This window comes from Serinus canaria, chromosome 18 (assembly GCF_022539315.1).
Source record: "Serinus canaria isolate serCan28SL12 chromosome 18, serCan2020, whole genome shotgun sequence".
Lineage (NCBI taxonomy): Eukaryota > Metazoa > Chordata > Aves > Passeriformes > Fringillidae > Serinus > Serinus canaria.
The window spans coordinates 5,722,503-5,737,490 of record NC_066331.1 but is presented as its reverse complement, the minus strand read 5'-3'; the positions used below and the strand labels follow the sequence as shown (position 1 = coordinate 5,737,490).

Below are 14,988 nucleotides of genomic sequence, written 5' to 3'. Positions count from 1 at the left end.
AGCTGGATGTCTCAGACAATATGAAAAAGCAGATTTTGCTTAGCCCAGGGCTATACTGGTAACCTGATAGACATAAGAGAGCAATACCAACCCTGTGTATATGTGAACAGACTCCTGCCTTTTTTTGTCTCTTTCCCTTTTGCAGCCTTTTGCTTAAATGGGCGTGGGTAGTAATCAGAGAAGACACATTTTAATATCTTGAGTTCCTTTTTTACTTAGGCAGCTTGGCCACATTAGACAGCTCCATGGGCTTCCTTGTGTAAGTGCCTGATGTGCTGAGGACAGCATTTTGACTCCACTGGGGCTGAAACAAGAGAGGAATTTGGAGGGAGAGGAAAGAAATCTGGGCTGTTAAGATTCCTGTTTGCAAACATAGCAGGTTCTCCCAAAGTAAGAAACTTGTTGAGTTTTTCACAGAAACATATTTCACTAAGTAGGACAAGGCAGATTGCTCCAGTGAGTAAATCATCAAAGCCTGGGAGAGAAAAAGAGTGCTTGGAAAACATTAAGATGATCACTTCTCCTAGTGAAATCAGTGTTGATTCTGTTTGGTAATTTCTTGTTTTTATTCTTGCTTCTTTGTAATATTAGCAGCATTATCCTGTTAGCAAGGATTTTCTTGTAGCAGGCTGCTGTAAATATTCCAGCAGAGATTGAATTAAACCTTAACTGAGAGCCTGGGTAGAACTTTGTCAAATAATAGCTGCAATCTGGTGAGACTGATTCAAACACCACTTAGAGGCAGCTTTAATAAGTGAAAATATTGGACTATCAGTGTTGAATCCATAATCATCTTGAAATTTTGGGTGCAGAGCCTTAGAACAAGTCGGGGTAACGTTTCTCCTCCTCTGACTGCCCAGAACCAAATATTCCTTCTCTTGCACTTAAAGTTTAAACATTTTAAGCAAACAGTGGGACTGTTCAGAATGGCATTAGGGCATGAAAGAGCTGTATAAAGGACATACTCTCATAGCAAGAAGTTCTAAGGAAACTGCAGACTCATGATTAGGAAAGGAAATCCCTCTAGAGCAGATGGAACTCTTATTATGCAATGCAGTGGTTATTCTGCAGCTTTTCTGAAAGTATTTGGCACTCACTGCTTTGTCAGTGACAAGGTATTAAAGGATGTTCTCTGATCTGGGTTGACAGTTCCTATGCTTAAGACATGATGTGCCAGAACCCCCAGAGGTAATTTAAAAGGATATTATATAGACCTGATTCCAGAGGGTGTCTGCATGCAGTGAAGATGTATAAGCACTTTGAACTTGACATGATTAAATGAAAAGCTTGGAGATAAGCATGTTCTGAGGCACTTGTCAGAGTACAAGTGTACTTTTGTGACATAATTCCTGCTATGAGCTGCTTTGCAGTATTCAACTGTGAAGGAAGAAAGGAATTGCCAAAAGAAGCAGTGAAAAAGGAAAGAGAGAGAGAGGGTATGGGGAACTTGGAAGTGCAATAAAGCAATCATTTACAGTGTTTCTTTTTCCTCTAGGGCCGTGTAAATGAAAGGTTCAGGTTTACCACCTTTTACATCTACTTTGCTTTCATAATCATTGAGTTGATACTTTCATGTTTTAAAGAGAAGCCTCCATTTTTTTCCCCTGTTAATAAAGATGCTGTAAGTATTTTCCACTTTGCTTTATTTGGATTTTACAGACTATATGGTGTTTTGAGAGTTCCACTGAGAGTACTTGTCATTGAAAGCAGCTTTGGATTGTTATAGAGATGGCAGTATTTAAGTGACCCTCTTAAAAAACACTGGGTATGAAGACTAGTATTGGGGTTTTCCATTATCTCTGTCATCAGGAATGGCTTGAAGCTGTGCAGTGAAAGCAGCTCTCCTGCTTGCTGCTTCACAGCAGTGTAAATTATATTTATGAGCACTGAAGTGTAATAATAATTATTTCAGAGGGTTTTTTGAGGATATGATACTCTACTTGCTTAACATTCATCTCAAGTTAGCAAAAGTCTATGAAGTTTGTCTTAATAATGAGTTCTATATGTGTTGAGAACAGATATGGAAAAACATTAATAACAAAAGATATTAGTAGTGTCACAGGTTAAATTTCTTCTCCAATTCAAAAATAGTCCCTGTAACTGGATTTATGTTTGAACTAAGCTGAGAGAGAAGTTGAGCTCATGCCCTAAAATGAACATCTCTGAAACTGTAGAATGACATTTCACTTTATAGGTGTGATTGAAAGGCAGTGTATGAAGCAATTTTTAGGGATAAAAGGAGTTCAGGGTGGGAAATGAAAGAAATCAATCTTATGTCTCATTAGGACATAGGTATGTACGTGTAATATACCATACAATATGCCAAAAATTATCAAAATAGACTGTTGTCATGTTAAAGTAATAGTAAATGTCTTGCTTTATTTGTTTCCATTTTTTCCTCCCTTAAATTCATTATAGAATCCATGTCCAGAGTTAAATTCAGGCTTCCTGTCACGATTGACATTTTGGTGGTTTACCAGGTGAGTTTTTTCTTCAAGCTGTTGGACAGCTGACAAACCCAAAACCTGCTTGTGATCTGTGTTGCACAAAGTGAGCAGCACAGAGATTTTCCTTCTGTGAGCAGTTGATGTTGGATGCTCTTTCATCCACAATAGTGTCAGCACTTTGAGCATTTGCCTTTTTAGAAACACAGAGTCCAAACTTTTCCTCTGCAAGGTGTGCAGCAACAGTATAATGACAAATGCAGCCTGGCTGTGCTCGACACATGCAGGAATATAATCTAAACCAAGGTGTAGCTCTGTGCTCCACAAGATAAATTGTGGCAGCCTTTCACCCAGCTGAGGGTGCATTTCTTTTCCTGTTGAGGTTCATGGATGAATACTTTTTTATAAAGACATTTTCAGTGCAAAAGGGAAGGTAAACTGAGTTATGTATATAAATTATTGCTGCCAACTAAGGTCACAGACAAAAGGTATGTGTATCAAAGATGCAAATTTGAGATTGGGCCTGCTACTCCATGATAAAAAGTGGAACAGCTATCAAAGGTCACTTTAAGACCCTGTTTTTCCACAGTGGTTGAGATCTTCATTCTTCCACGCATGTAATTTTATTGTCCTGGTAACAGCCCTGTAAAGTTCTTTTTAGTGAGAGGATGAGAACTTTCTAAACTTCCAGAATGTTCAGCTTCCCCAGTGAGGTTCTTGGCAACTAGGGTGTTTGTATCCCTTGACAAAATTCCCTTTACAGTTGAGGAGCTGCAGTTTTCAGAAAAATCTGATTTTCCTTTTACTCCAGTGAGCTCCACTTTTGCATTTTGTTCACCTCTGACAGTTATTCCAGATCAACTTTATTATTTTCACTTTTAAAGCTTCACTGTTTCCATTTAATGGCACAATTTCATCCAAATGTTTCTGTTTGTTGGTTTTTGTTGTCCTTTTTTTTTTGAAGTAGTGTTTTCAATAAAATACATGTAATTAGAAATACATCATGTCCTTTCCTTAATTGCAAACATCAATAAAAGGAAAAAAGTGGTAATTATTCTCCAATCTCCCTTTCTGTGGAGTATCTTCTTGCTTTTGTTACCTTAATAGTCCTAGAGTTACTGGCAATGCTTTAAAACTGAAAATTCAGTTTTCCAAACTGAATTGGGTTGTTTCTCTCGATATGTGCAGCATGGCAATTCATGGGTACAAAAGGCCTCTGGAAGAGAAAGATTTGTGGTCGCTGAACAAAGATGACACTTCAAAAACAATTGTGCAGCAACTGAGTAAAGAGTGGGACAGAGAAAAAGCAGAGTGCAAACAGTAAGTACACGAACAAGTCTGCAAAGCTGAGAGATTGGTCTGGGTCCTTTCAACACTTATAAGCTGCTCATCCATGAAAAAGAGCCAACTAAAAATGCACCCACCACTTCAGCCTTTCTGTTCTTCACTCATTAATAGTTAAACTTTCTTTTTTAAATATGTCTAGGCAGAGGCAAGCAGGAGCCCTGTGGGGTTTGTGTGCCACCAACACACTTTTTAGGTGCTTAAAATCTCCAAGGGCAGCTGGTGCAACTTCCAGTGTGGAGAAGGGCTGAAGATGTGTGAGAACAAGCTGTGGAGTTGGTTGGGTTGTAGAAAATGAACAACTTTTCACTACTGAGCTGGTAGTTGTCTAACTGCATAACTGCATCCCTCCCAGGTGTGTTGGAGTACAGCTTCTGGGCACATAAACCAAAAAGAATTTCTCATCATCTCCATCATGATTTTTTTGGCCTGGCAGTATTTTTAGCCTTAAGGCTCTCAGCAGTGAGCAAGTCTTCATTTCCCAGCAGTAAAGATAAGAAACTCAAAAGATGTGAAAGGCAGGAAGGGGAGACATCCCACTTTATTGCTGAGACCCTACTGCTGTTGCCTAGAAAACAAGCAGCAAAATTGTCCTAGTATCTGATGGAAATGGGATAAGGATCAGAACTTGCATACAGTTGTACCCCTGCTTGAGAGGATTTCCTTCTTATTGCATGTTCTGTCCTAATCCAATCTTTAAAAATTATCTATTGTGCAACTCTATTTTCTTCTCTCACTGCTTGGTGTCCAAAATGTTTCCAAGCAAATAGATGTGATAATAGTGTGTTTCAAATGAAAAAAATGTCAGTAAGGAGGGGGCCTGTGCTTCCATTTCCTTTCATTGTGGAGATTTCTTCTCCATGTGGAAGCTTTCCTCTGTTCTCTTTTGTGCATGTCCTTGCCAAATGGTAAAGACCCTATTATTTGATAATATTAGGGGAGACTTGTAATTTTCTTGGCAAAGCTAAATATGATGTGGAGGGTTCCATTTTACAGCTAAAATTTGAAATATTTCCAGCATTCACCAGCAGCTGTCCACTAATGCTCTGCATGGATATGTTATAGCTCTACTTCAGGGTTTATTTTCAGGGGGTTTTTTCATTGTCTTAATGTCTCTATTTTTCTGGTGTTGAATAATGTGCATAGTCTGGGTTCTGGTCTTTTTGCACAGACATAAATCTTACTCCCTCAGGCTGTTTTATGGTAAGAGCACAGCCATCCTGCAGGAGTGCATGGGGTCCAGGAAAACTTTTACTAGGAAACCAGAAACTGTGCCTGGAGTTTTCCCAGGGGATTCATTGCATTTTAGAAACTATTCATATAAACTGGGGCCAATTGGCAGTGAATTTAGCTAAAAATTAGGAGTCATATTTAGCTCGGGTAAAATTTTGTGGCAACTGTATTAATGATTCTAAGATGGGGAAAAGAGCAAAAACAAAGCAAGTCACTGTACTCCAAATTGCTGTGCTTCATGCAACTCTAAAAGCTCTGCTTTGTCTTCAGGTATAAGTAAATATTCTCTATTACTTCCTGTCAAATAACAGTAGTGGTAGTTGCTTGAGAGACATTATAAATACTTTTTTTTTTCCTCTCCACTCTCATTAAATCTGCTCTGAGCAAGCTTTTATGACATTAAAAATGCTGTGTCAATTTGTACACATGTTGAAAATGTGATGAAAAGTATTTGTAGTGTACATAGTAGTAATTTATTTTAAAAAACTTAATCAGCTCTGACATAGCTAAAGCTTTAAACTTATTTTGTGGTAATGATTATCATATTTCTGTTGTTCCCAAACCTTTTTTGCTTCACTGCTGTCTTGTGAGTTACTGTTAAATAATTGCTAAAAATTAATTTGTTTCTTGTGTGTTACAGGAGACACCAGCAAGGATTTAAAATGTTACTATAGATAATATAGCACACAAAGAGTATTTTTCCTTTCATTTGCTCTCTTTGCTTATATGGCTGGAGTTTCTACTTTCTCACTTTAGTGATAAGGGCAGTTTCTTCTGAGAAAGTTAGAGCTATGCTGGATGGAGAAGAGAGAGCTGGAATGCATTTTCCCTCATTTTTAGTTAGCTTTTGATTTTAGAGACTTGATTTTAGCTTTTGGTTTCAGGACTTCCAATATGTCCTTAGGAAGACAAATTGAAGATGCAGGGCTGTATCAGCACCAGTGAGAAACTGTGTGTGTTTTCCCATGAGATAAATCAGTACCTGTTATCTGCCCTGCTATGAAGAATGGCAACCAGACACATGCTCTTTGCTTTGGTTAAAAGCTGGGTGTGAGCAGTCCCACACACTGTTGAAAACCTGATCTCAACTAACTGCAGGTAGTAAACACTAAAAGTGCATTTTCTCTCTTTGGGACTCTTAGCTGCAAGAGAACCATGACTTTGCTCTTAGCTCAGTGTAATAAACATTTTTAATAGCACAAAGTCAGGGGCAAGTAGTCTTGTTTCTTCAAATCCTTCAATGAGTTTAACAGTCTGCTTGCCAGAAAAACAAGGCTTTCCTCAAAAACTCTCCAAGTTTGATCTGGAAGACAAAGACAACACTGTTTGTTCTTGTCTGGGGGGAGAAAATAAATTGACTGGTTTAGGTTCTCCCCCTGCCCTCTAGCTTTATTGCAAAGATGTTGAGATTTGCAAATGGCTTTTTCTGAAAGGATGTGGACAAGTTCACACATGTGGACTGTTGGCCTCAGTGAATGGTCACAGGCTGTTGGAATTACTGGACTCTGCAGTTAGCCAGCTCCAAAAAATCTGTGCAGTCTTTATAAAAAATCATTAATTCAACCTCACTTGGTAGCACTTACAAGTTATTTTTCAAATGCCTTGTGGTAAATATTCACTGTTTCTAGGGTGCCTTTTCCATCTGTTTTTTCTTGTAGAGCTTATGTGCCTCAGATTAATTTCCAACACCCTGTTCCACCTGGACTTAACTTTCCTGTCTGACATTCAGGAAAATTTTGGCTAATCCCGTAGCCCCTAGGAAACAACAGCAATTTGATATTTTCTAGTAGAAGAGTTGCCAGTCTGATGTTTGAGAGCAATTCGTGGAGGAAATAATTTCCCAGAGTTGATGGGCAACAGAAGTCAGGCACCTAAACCCCAAAGAGGCTTCTACAAAACCTGCCTGGAGCCCTCAAGAGCAGTTTGGGCATGTTTGGGCCCATTTTTCATCAGTCAGTCTAAAAAAGTAGTCGTGGAAGAGTCACTTTTGTTAGCTTATTTGGCAGTGGGAGAGAGGCAAAAAGTACAAAAGGAATCCTAGAATCCTGGAATCATTAAGGTTGGAAAAAATCCCTATGATTATTGAGTCAAATGGTTAACAAAATGGTTGCAGATAAACAATATTAAATGCCTTAATTGTCAGCTGAGTAAAATTTAGGTACCTAAACCCAGGTTTCTCTGCTGGAAGAATCTGAACAGCTGTGGTTCAGATCTTGGGGATGGCCCAGCTTTGAAGGTGCTGTGGTTTCTATTCAATTTCAAGTTTCCAGAAATGCAAAATTTTGTATTTTGAGAGTGCTGTGCCTGCTGCAATGCCTGTTGCCACAGGGGGATTAATTCTGCTTCTCTGGAAGCAGCTGTGTGATCGATAAGGGTTTAGCACAACTCCTGATGGAACAATGAGCACAGGCTCAGAAGGAGTGGGTGAGCGTGCCTTGTGTGGGATGTCCATAGCACTTCTTTGAGGATTCCTCTACAAGAAATTGGAGATCCAAAGTCAATTCTGTCCTCTAAGGAAGTCCAGCCTTCCTCTCCTCCTCCTTTGGGCCTCATTCTCATCTCATGGTGATTGATTTTGTGGCCAGTGGATTGCATCCCCTAAGTACCGCAGAAAAAAAAAGAAAATAAAACAAGACTCAATTGCACAAGAGTGGCTGATCCTGAGCACACCTTGATGGTGTTGGAAGTCTTGCTGTTGGTCAGTAGCAGAGCAGTGGAGGGTGCAGAATTTGGGGTGCTCCCACAGTGCTGTGCCATTCTCATTGTCAGTTGTCTCCTGTAATTTGTTTTGTTTCCCTAGGAAAGAGGATGTGTCATACATGAGGAAATCCAACCATGTGCAGAATCATGATGGTGGCAGCCCAGAGGAAGCAGAAGTCCTGATCAGAGACAAAAAGCACAATAGGAAACCTTCCTTTCTCAAGGCTTTGTTGAGGACCTTCGGGCCATACTTCTTAATTGGCTCCTTCTTCAAGTTGATACAAGACCTACTCTCTTTCGTCAACCCTCAGCTTTTAAGGTCAGTTTCATCTGTGAGTAGCTTCTATGTGTGATCCCTATGGATGCTTGGCTTTGGCATAGGGCAATTGTTTTTGAAATAAAGAGTTAGTTTCCCTCACAGTGCCACGTGTGTATGCTCCCTCACCTTCCCCCTGCCATGCCATGAGACATGAGTTCTTTGTTGTGGACTCAGCTGTAAACTGGACAAGCTTCACTGAAATGCTCCGTTTGTAAATCTCCCATCGCTGTGGGCAGCTTTGACTTACAAATTACCTGTTGCTCTGTGATTCAGTCCAAAGCTACTTCTCCCCATTTCTAAAGGATTAGATGTGAAATCAAAGTGAAGTATTGCTGGCTGGATCCAGTGGTCTCTGAATATCTGATATCCTCATGTGTGGGTGGTGGTTGCAGCTGTGGTGTGACCTGATGTGCAGATGTTGTCTGATGCTCCAGTATGTGGTGCTCTGGCCACGATCTGGGAAAGGTTTTGGGCCGTTTAGATGAGTTCATGTGCTCTTAGTTGTGTTCAACAATGAGAATGTGAGAGGCACAGTTGCAGTGAATTTCCATTTGAAAGAAAATTATAGTTCTATTTAAAAAAAAAAAAAAAAAAAAAACAGAGGAAGAGGTCATGAGAGAAGTGGTCCGTCCTCAAATTCTCTTTGTGTGAGGAACACCTCTACCTCCCATCTCCAGGGGGGCCAGTTGCTCAGCCTGATCCATAAAGGAATTTGTACAATCCCCACATTTTTTTCTTTATTAGTATTTTTCTTAAAGTGAGGAATTCACCAGATAATCATTAGCTAGGAAGAAAGCAATAGTGGAATTACCAGCATTTCTAGCTAACAATTATTAATAGAAAAGCACATAGTCCTATAATGCATGAGGGAGGAATGGAACTTGGGTGGAGGTCACAGGTGGATGTAGAGATAGGGAGAAGGCTCTGCTCCTATTTGAGTATCTCTTAAAAATAACCGGTGTTCCGAGATCATGTTGCTCTGTGAGTGGTTTGTGATATACCCAGAAATTTGCTAAAAAGAGGGTCTGACCAAGTATGGTAACATATAATAGCTGACAGTCTGTCTTCTCCCAGAGCCCCTGCTGAAGAGGAGGCTGCTGGCTGCCTCCTGAGAACACATTAAAGTGTAACCTATTCTGAGAATTTCTCAAATTTGCATGAATTCCTGAATACATTTCAGTGATATCTCAAGGCATATTATGGTGAATTTCTTCTCAAGTCGAAATTCCTGCAGTCTGGGAAAATACCCTTCTGATGGTAAGGGAAGATGAAAAAGCCATGGCTGTCTGGCAGACTGCATGTAAGATACTTTCATGTTTCTAAAAAGATTGGTGAATCCCTGGGACGACCCAGAAGAGGTTTTCCTGAAGCTGTTCCCTTTTGCAGAATGAATGAATGGAGCAGTGCAGAAATAAGATTTCTCTGGACTGGAAGAAGAAAGATGTAGGAACCTCATGCTTCTACTATAAAGCTTTGGTTGCCTGATTTGTAGTTTCCGGGTCCATTTTTCTCCTGCTGATTGTTTGAACCATGGAGCCAAATCTCTTTTTCTCCTATATTTTGACAGTTCAGTATTCTGGTCAGTAGGCTGAAATCACAAATGTGATTTTTGAGAGGACTGGACATTGCCATGTGTCCCTCTGCTTTTTTGCTGTATGTCTGTGTGCAGCTCTGGCAATGAGAGCAGCTGTGAGGAGCAAAAAAGGGCTTATCAATAAAAGCTGCTATAGCCATCTTAATGGTACCATTTTACAAAAAAAGAATAGGAGTGAAGGACTCTTTTTGCATCCATCCAGGAGGATGTCTTTTAATTTAGTGCTTTTTTTGGTGGGAAAACACCCCAGGCAGAAGCACTCAGGCTGGTTGAAGAAGATTTGGGTAAGAAGCTGGTTTTGCCTGCCTTGCTGCACTGCCTTACTCTGTCCTATCATTCACCTCTTGCCCTAGGGGCCTGCCTAACAGAGCTCATACAGTGAGCCGTGTGTTTAAACCCTGAATCTCAAGGGAAACCAAGAGTTTCTCTTCATATTTCATTTTCAGGCTCATTTACAAATGGACTTTGTCAGTGGCAGAGCTGCAGGTTTTGCTGTTGGATCTTTGCAATGTTGTTCAACTGAAATCATAACTCAGCCTATATCCTGGAGAGCTGTTTGCTTTTTGTGGTTAGGGAGAGGATGTGGCAGGATGCTGTAGTTGGGAGAAGCTGTGTTATGTCCCATTAAATTTGATGCATGGTTTTTAAATTTTTGTTCCTTTTTCCTTTTCCTTCCCTTCTCTGCTGACAAACAGTGTTTTAATCGGCTTCATTAAGAACAAAGATGCCCCAGCCTGGTGGGGGTTTCTGATTGCAGCTCTGATGTTTATCTGTGCTGTGCTGCAGACGCTTTTCCTTCACCAGCACTTCCAATACTGCTTTGTTACTGGGATGAGGCTGAGGACTGGGATCACTGGGGTGATATACCGAAAGGTAAGGCTGGAAGCATTCTGTGGGCTGGAACACCAGCCAGGCAAGTGTGCTCAGTTCTCACATATTTAGGGAAGGTTAGGCATGTTGGAGAGGAGTAGCCTCCTGTAGTATAAAAGATGGGAGGTTTGGTGAGTTTTTAGGAGTACTGCTTTAATGCTTCACAGAACTTTCCCCTGAGCAGTAGTGTAAGATGGGTGTTCTGGTAGGTTACTAGACATACCAATACTGGTTCACTTTAAATGCAGGAAGGAGAGAGACTTAGATTAGATGTAAGGAAGAAATCCTTTCATGTGAGAGTGGGGAGGACCTGGCACAGGGTGCCCAGAGAAGCTGTGGCAGCCCCATTCCTGTAAGTGTCTAAGGCCAGGTTGGATGGGGCTTGGAGCATCCTGGGGTAGTGGAAATTGTCCCTGCCCATTGAAGAGGGGTTGGAACTTTAAATTTCCTTTCCACCCAAACCATTCCACAGTTTGGAAGAGGGATCTAGGAGAAGAACATGTTTATGCTGTGAGTGGATCAGACCCAATGAGTTTTTCTTCAGATTGCTATGCACTGCTTGAGCTGGAGTTTCTCATAAGCAAAAACATTTCATGAGCGCTTGTTCCTTGGAGATCAGGAATGGATGTAGGTGAATTATTTTATTCTTTTTGGAGAAGAACATTCTTGGACAGTGTCATTTTGCTAATAATTGAGGATTTGTTCTCCATGTGTATCAAGACTGTGAATGCATTGACGCTCTCTCCCTTGTCAGTCGTTAGTGATCACAAACTCAGCAAAGCGCTCATCAACTGTTGGAGAAATTGTCAACCTGATGTCAGTGGATGCCCAGCGTTTCATGGACCTGGTGTCTTTCCTGAACATGTTGTGGTCTGCACCACTCCAGATATTTCTAGCTTTGTATTTCCTCTGGCAGGTACAGACATTGTCACAATTTTATTCACAATTCATCTAAATAATGTGCAGGCTTTTTCTTTTTCCTTTTTTTTTTTTTTCTTTTGGTCACTTTGACCTGCCACTGTGTTTTTTACCAACTTTAAGTGTTCTGTCCTGTAGTAAAAGGGTGCTGTACACCCACACCTAATGTCTTAATTATTTTGTTCTGCTGATAGGCCACATGGGCATTTGAAACAGAATGTTTCCTTTGTCTTTCCCCTGTCATTACTCCAGTTTGATGGGCTCAGTCTCGGACTCTTGTTCCCAGTAGTTGATACAAATGAGAGCTTGAGGGAAGTGATTTAGAGACCAAACCAAACAAAAACCTGGATGTAGGAAATATCATGTGTAGAGATTATGTCCTGCTACATAATTGTTTTGTGCAAGTCAATGTGAGACAAATGTCACCTGGAAAAACCATAATTTTTCATTTGCTACATTGTGACATTGTTTTAGGTTTATTCCAGGTTCAGTTTGAGCACTGGCTTTTAGACTTGTTTCTGTGCAATTAATGTCTTTTGCTCCATAAAACAGTAGCACCAACTTAACCATATTGATTTCAACTCAAAAGCCATTAAATTGCAGCAGCTCTGAGTTACTGCTCTGCAGGAAGCTGAGCTCTGGTCGTCAGCAGTTTGTATGCTTGTACTCACACTGAGGGTACTGGGTTAATTCCATAATTACAGTTCCCTTGGTCAGATAAAAATCCAGAGAAAAATTCCTATCACTGATACAACAATAGTTATTATTGTTGTTGTTATTCTCCTTATTATTATTATTCTAATTTTTATTATTATTCTTGTTATTATTCAAAGTGGTCCCTTATTTTTCTGTCTCCACAGTTCCTCTGTGGAATCACAACACTTCACTGGGATAAGTTCAACTTGTCAACATTGATTTCTGTTTCTAGCACTTACCGTTCATTTTGTGATGATTGTAGGGAGCACTTGGGTACAACAACTTACTCTGTCTTTTTAAATCAAGACTTTAGGGCCTTCTGTGCTGGCTGGAGTTGCTGTGATGGTCTTACTTATCCCATTTAACTCTGCAATAGCAATAAAAACCAGAGCATTCCAGGTAAGGTAGCAGCAGAGAAGGTAATGGTTCATGAGTTTGCAGCTGTGCTATGAGAAATGAAGACATCTGGGGTTGTTAATAAGATGCCGTTTGCAACAATTTACTTATGAGTGAGAATGTACTGGTATGTTTAAAAACTGTATCATCTTAGATACTTTTTCCATAGTGAAGTGAATGCAATTTAAGGGAAAAAAGCTTTCTGTCATTGAGCCAGTGGCTTCTTCATACCTCTGGAGCAAGCATCTTTTGGGATTAGCAAGAGGTTTCTTTGTCTCCATATTCCTTCACCTGGTATCTTCCTCTAGGAGTATCTAAAGGCAATTAATGCTGTTCTTTAAGCTGCAAACTGATGTTTTTAGAGGTGGCAGCTAAAACCTGACAGTTTTAGTTTTATGCTAAAAACCAGTGTTGATGTTTACTGCTACTTAGCTGGGGCAAATCTCATTTTTTATCTTAAGGGAAAATGATCCTTAATTCCTTTATTTGTAGTCTTAGTTCTTTCTAGTCATGGAAAGCTGAAAAAACACCAATATAACAGTGCCCTCTGGCTTTGTGCTAGAAAAAAATCTAATAATTGACTTGTGCTATGCAGCCTATCAGACTGTTTAGAAGATTTAAAAAAAAATTAAAAGTCAATCTGTTGGTGTAAAAAAGGTAAGAGTTGGATATAAATTAGAACTTTTAAGCACAGCTTTAATAACAGAGTGATATTATTATTTGCCTTAAAGAGACATACAGGCTTTTTAAATCTCTTGGTTGCTGACATGTTAGTACTAACATTCCTTTTCTCCTCTGCCCATTATAAGATGCATAAATTGCTGTGCATATGTGTGTGAATTTTGTCTATAAATTTGAGCAGGGATGTTTTTATTTTAGTAACTGAATGAAACACTGTATTTTAATACATAAGAAAAAAACCCCTAGAAGTAGCCACAATTTTCAAGGGATAAGAAATAAAATGTGCGAACAAGGAAGAAAAAATCTGAAGAAATCAAAGGAAATTATAGGGTGGTATTTTTGTGAAGTGGCTGAATCTTTCTTTAAGATGGTTTAAAAATGTAGCTCTTAAGGGTTAAAATGAGTGGAAAGCTTTTGTACTCTGCTTTCCAGGCATTTCCTTTGATTTCTCATGTCTCTGGAGGTAGACTTTAACTTGCACAATAAGCTGATAACAGTCTGGCTTTCTGTAATTACCTTTTGCATCCTCTTCAGAAATAGCCTGAGGGCCACCACAGCTGTGATCCATATGTTGAAAACTCTCCTGTAGTCTGGGCTGTGACTGTGTCTCCTGTGTTTACCAATAACCCAGGTGGAACAAATGCGATACAAAGACTCCCGCATTAAATTAATGAACGAGATCCTGAGTGGCATCAAGGTGCTGAAGCTCTATGCTTGGGAGCCATCCTTTTCAGAAAAGGTCCTGGAGATACGGAAGAATGAACTGAAAGTTTTGAAAAAATCTGCCTATCTCAACTCTTTGTCCACCTTTGCCTGGATCAGCGCACCCTTCCTGGTAAATTAAATTTGCATGGCTCTCTAAGCTGTACAAGTGTACCCTTGAAGGATAAGCCTGAGGCTTTCTGCTTGCTAATGTACATAGAAATAAAATGTAAAGTTTTTGAAGAAATTACTCTCATGCTTTGATGCAGCGTTCCCTGTTCTTGAGAGCCCTTTTGTTAATCAGTATTAAAGTGTTTTCTGATAAAGCCTGCCAGTGAAAGCTGGGAATAGCGGTCACAGGAGAATTTCTAACCACTTCAAAGTATTTCCCATAACAAAATAAAACTAGAAAACTCAGAGAGATTTGTGAATAGCAAAATAGCAAAAGAATCTTTAATAGAGTCAGTCAGGACAACGTCTGTCTTTAGCTCTCATTTCTACCTTCGTGTTGCAGTGCTCTGCTTGTTTTAGTGAGAGAGGGAGTTGTTAAATTATTCTACAGCTCAAAAAAGATTTAATGTGAAAACTGAAGCCCAAATGATAATTTTACCAACTCTGAAATGCATTTTCCTCAATTTTGTCTTTTCCTCTATTTTCTACTTCAGTGGACTGTGATCCCTTTTGCAGAAAGGGTTTTGGTGAATAAAACCATTCAGATAAGTCCGTGGTCAAAACTCTTCCCAGCCAGCTTTTCTTGAGATCTGAGGCCCAGCCCTGCAGGAATTATCTGATCAGCCTGAAGGTTCTGTCCCTTTCGTAGCTCCTTAAAGTCATTGCACTTCCTTCAGTGCCCATTCCTGTTCCTGCTCATTGCAAGTTTGCTGCACAGGATGATCCTTCCACAGTGGATGGCCCCTGTTTTACAGCAAACCAGCAAATAACTTGGATTTCACTTCCTTCTCTACTGATTAGTGAATCTCGTTTGTTTAGCCTGCAGTTTAAAATGGGAAAATTTGCTTGGGTGGAGCTGGAAGAAACCACAACCCGATAACAGCTTTTCCTTTTTATTTATCCAAGTCCTGTAGTTCACC

At 39.8% G+C, this 14,988-nt stretch overlaps 1 protein-coding gene across 3 annotated transcripts in view; it reads left to right on the top strand.

Annotated features, from left to right (window-relative positions):
* The window catches only part of ABCC3 (ATP binding cassette subfamily C member 3), a 47,952-nt gene that overhangs the window by 15,875 nt on the left and 17,089 nt on the right, over positions 1 to 14,988 (top strand). For all 3 annotated transcript variants that reach the window (XR_007779038.1, XM_030232656.2, XM_050981357.1), the window contains exons 5-12: positions 1,496 to 1,621; positions 2,419 to 2,480; positions 3,633 to 3,764; positions 7,822 to 8,040; positions 10,330 to 10,507; positions 11,259 to 11,420; positions 12,425 to 12,517; positions 13,827 to 14,030. Coding sequence is in view for 2 of the 3 variants with exons in the window: in XM_030232656.2 (XP_030088516.2) it covers positions 1,496 to 1,621; positions 2,419 to 2,480; positions 3,633 to 3,764; positions 7,822 to 8,040; positions 10,330 to 10,507; positions 11,259 to 11,420; positions 12,425 to 12,517; positions 13,827 to 14,030 (1,176 nt within the window). In the remaining variant the exon portion in view is untranslated. The remainder of the gene's footprint in view (positions 1 to 1,495; positions 1,622 to 2,418; positions 2,481 to 3,632; positions 3,765 to 7,821; positions 8,041 to 10,329; positions 10,508 to 11,258; positions 11,421 to 12,424; positions 12,518 to 13,826; positions 14,031 to 14,988) is intronic.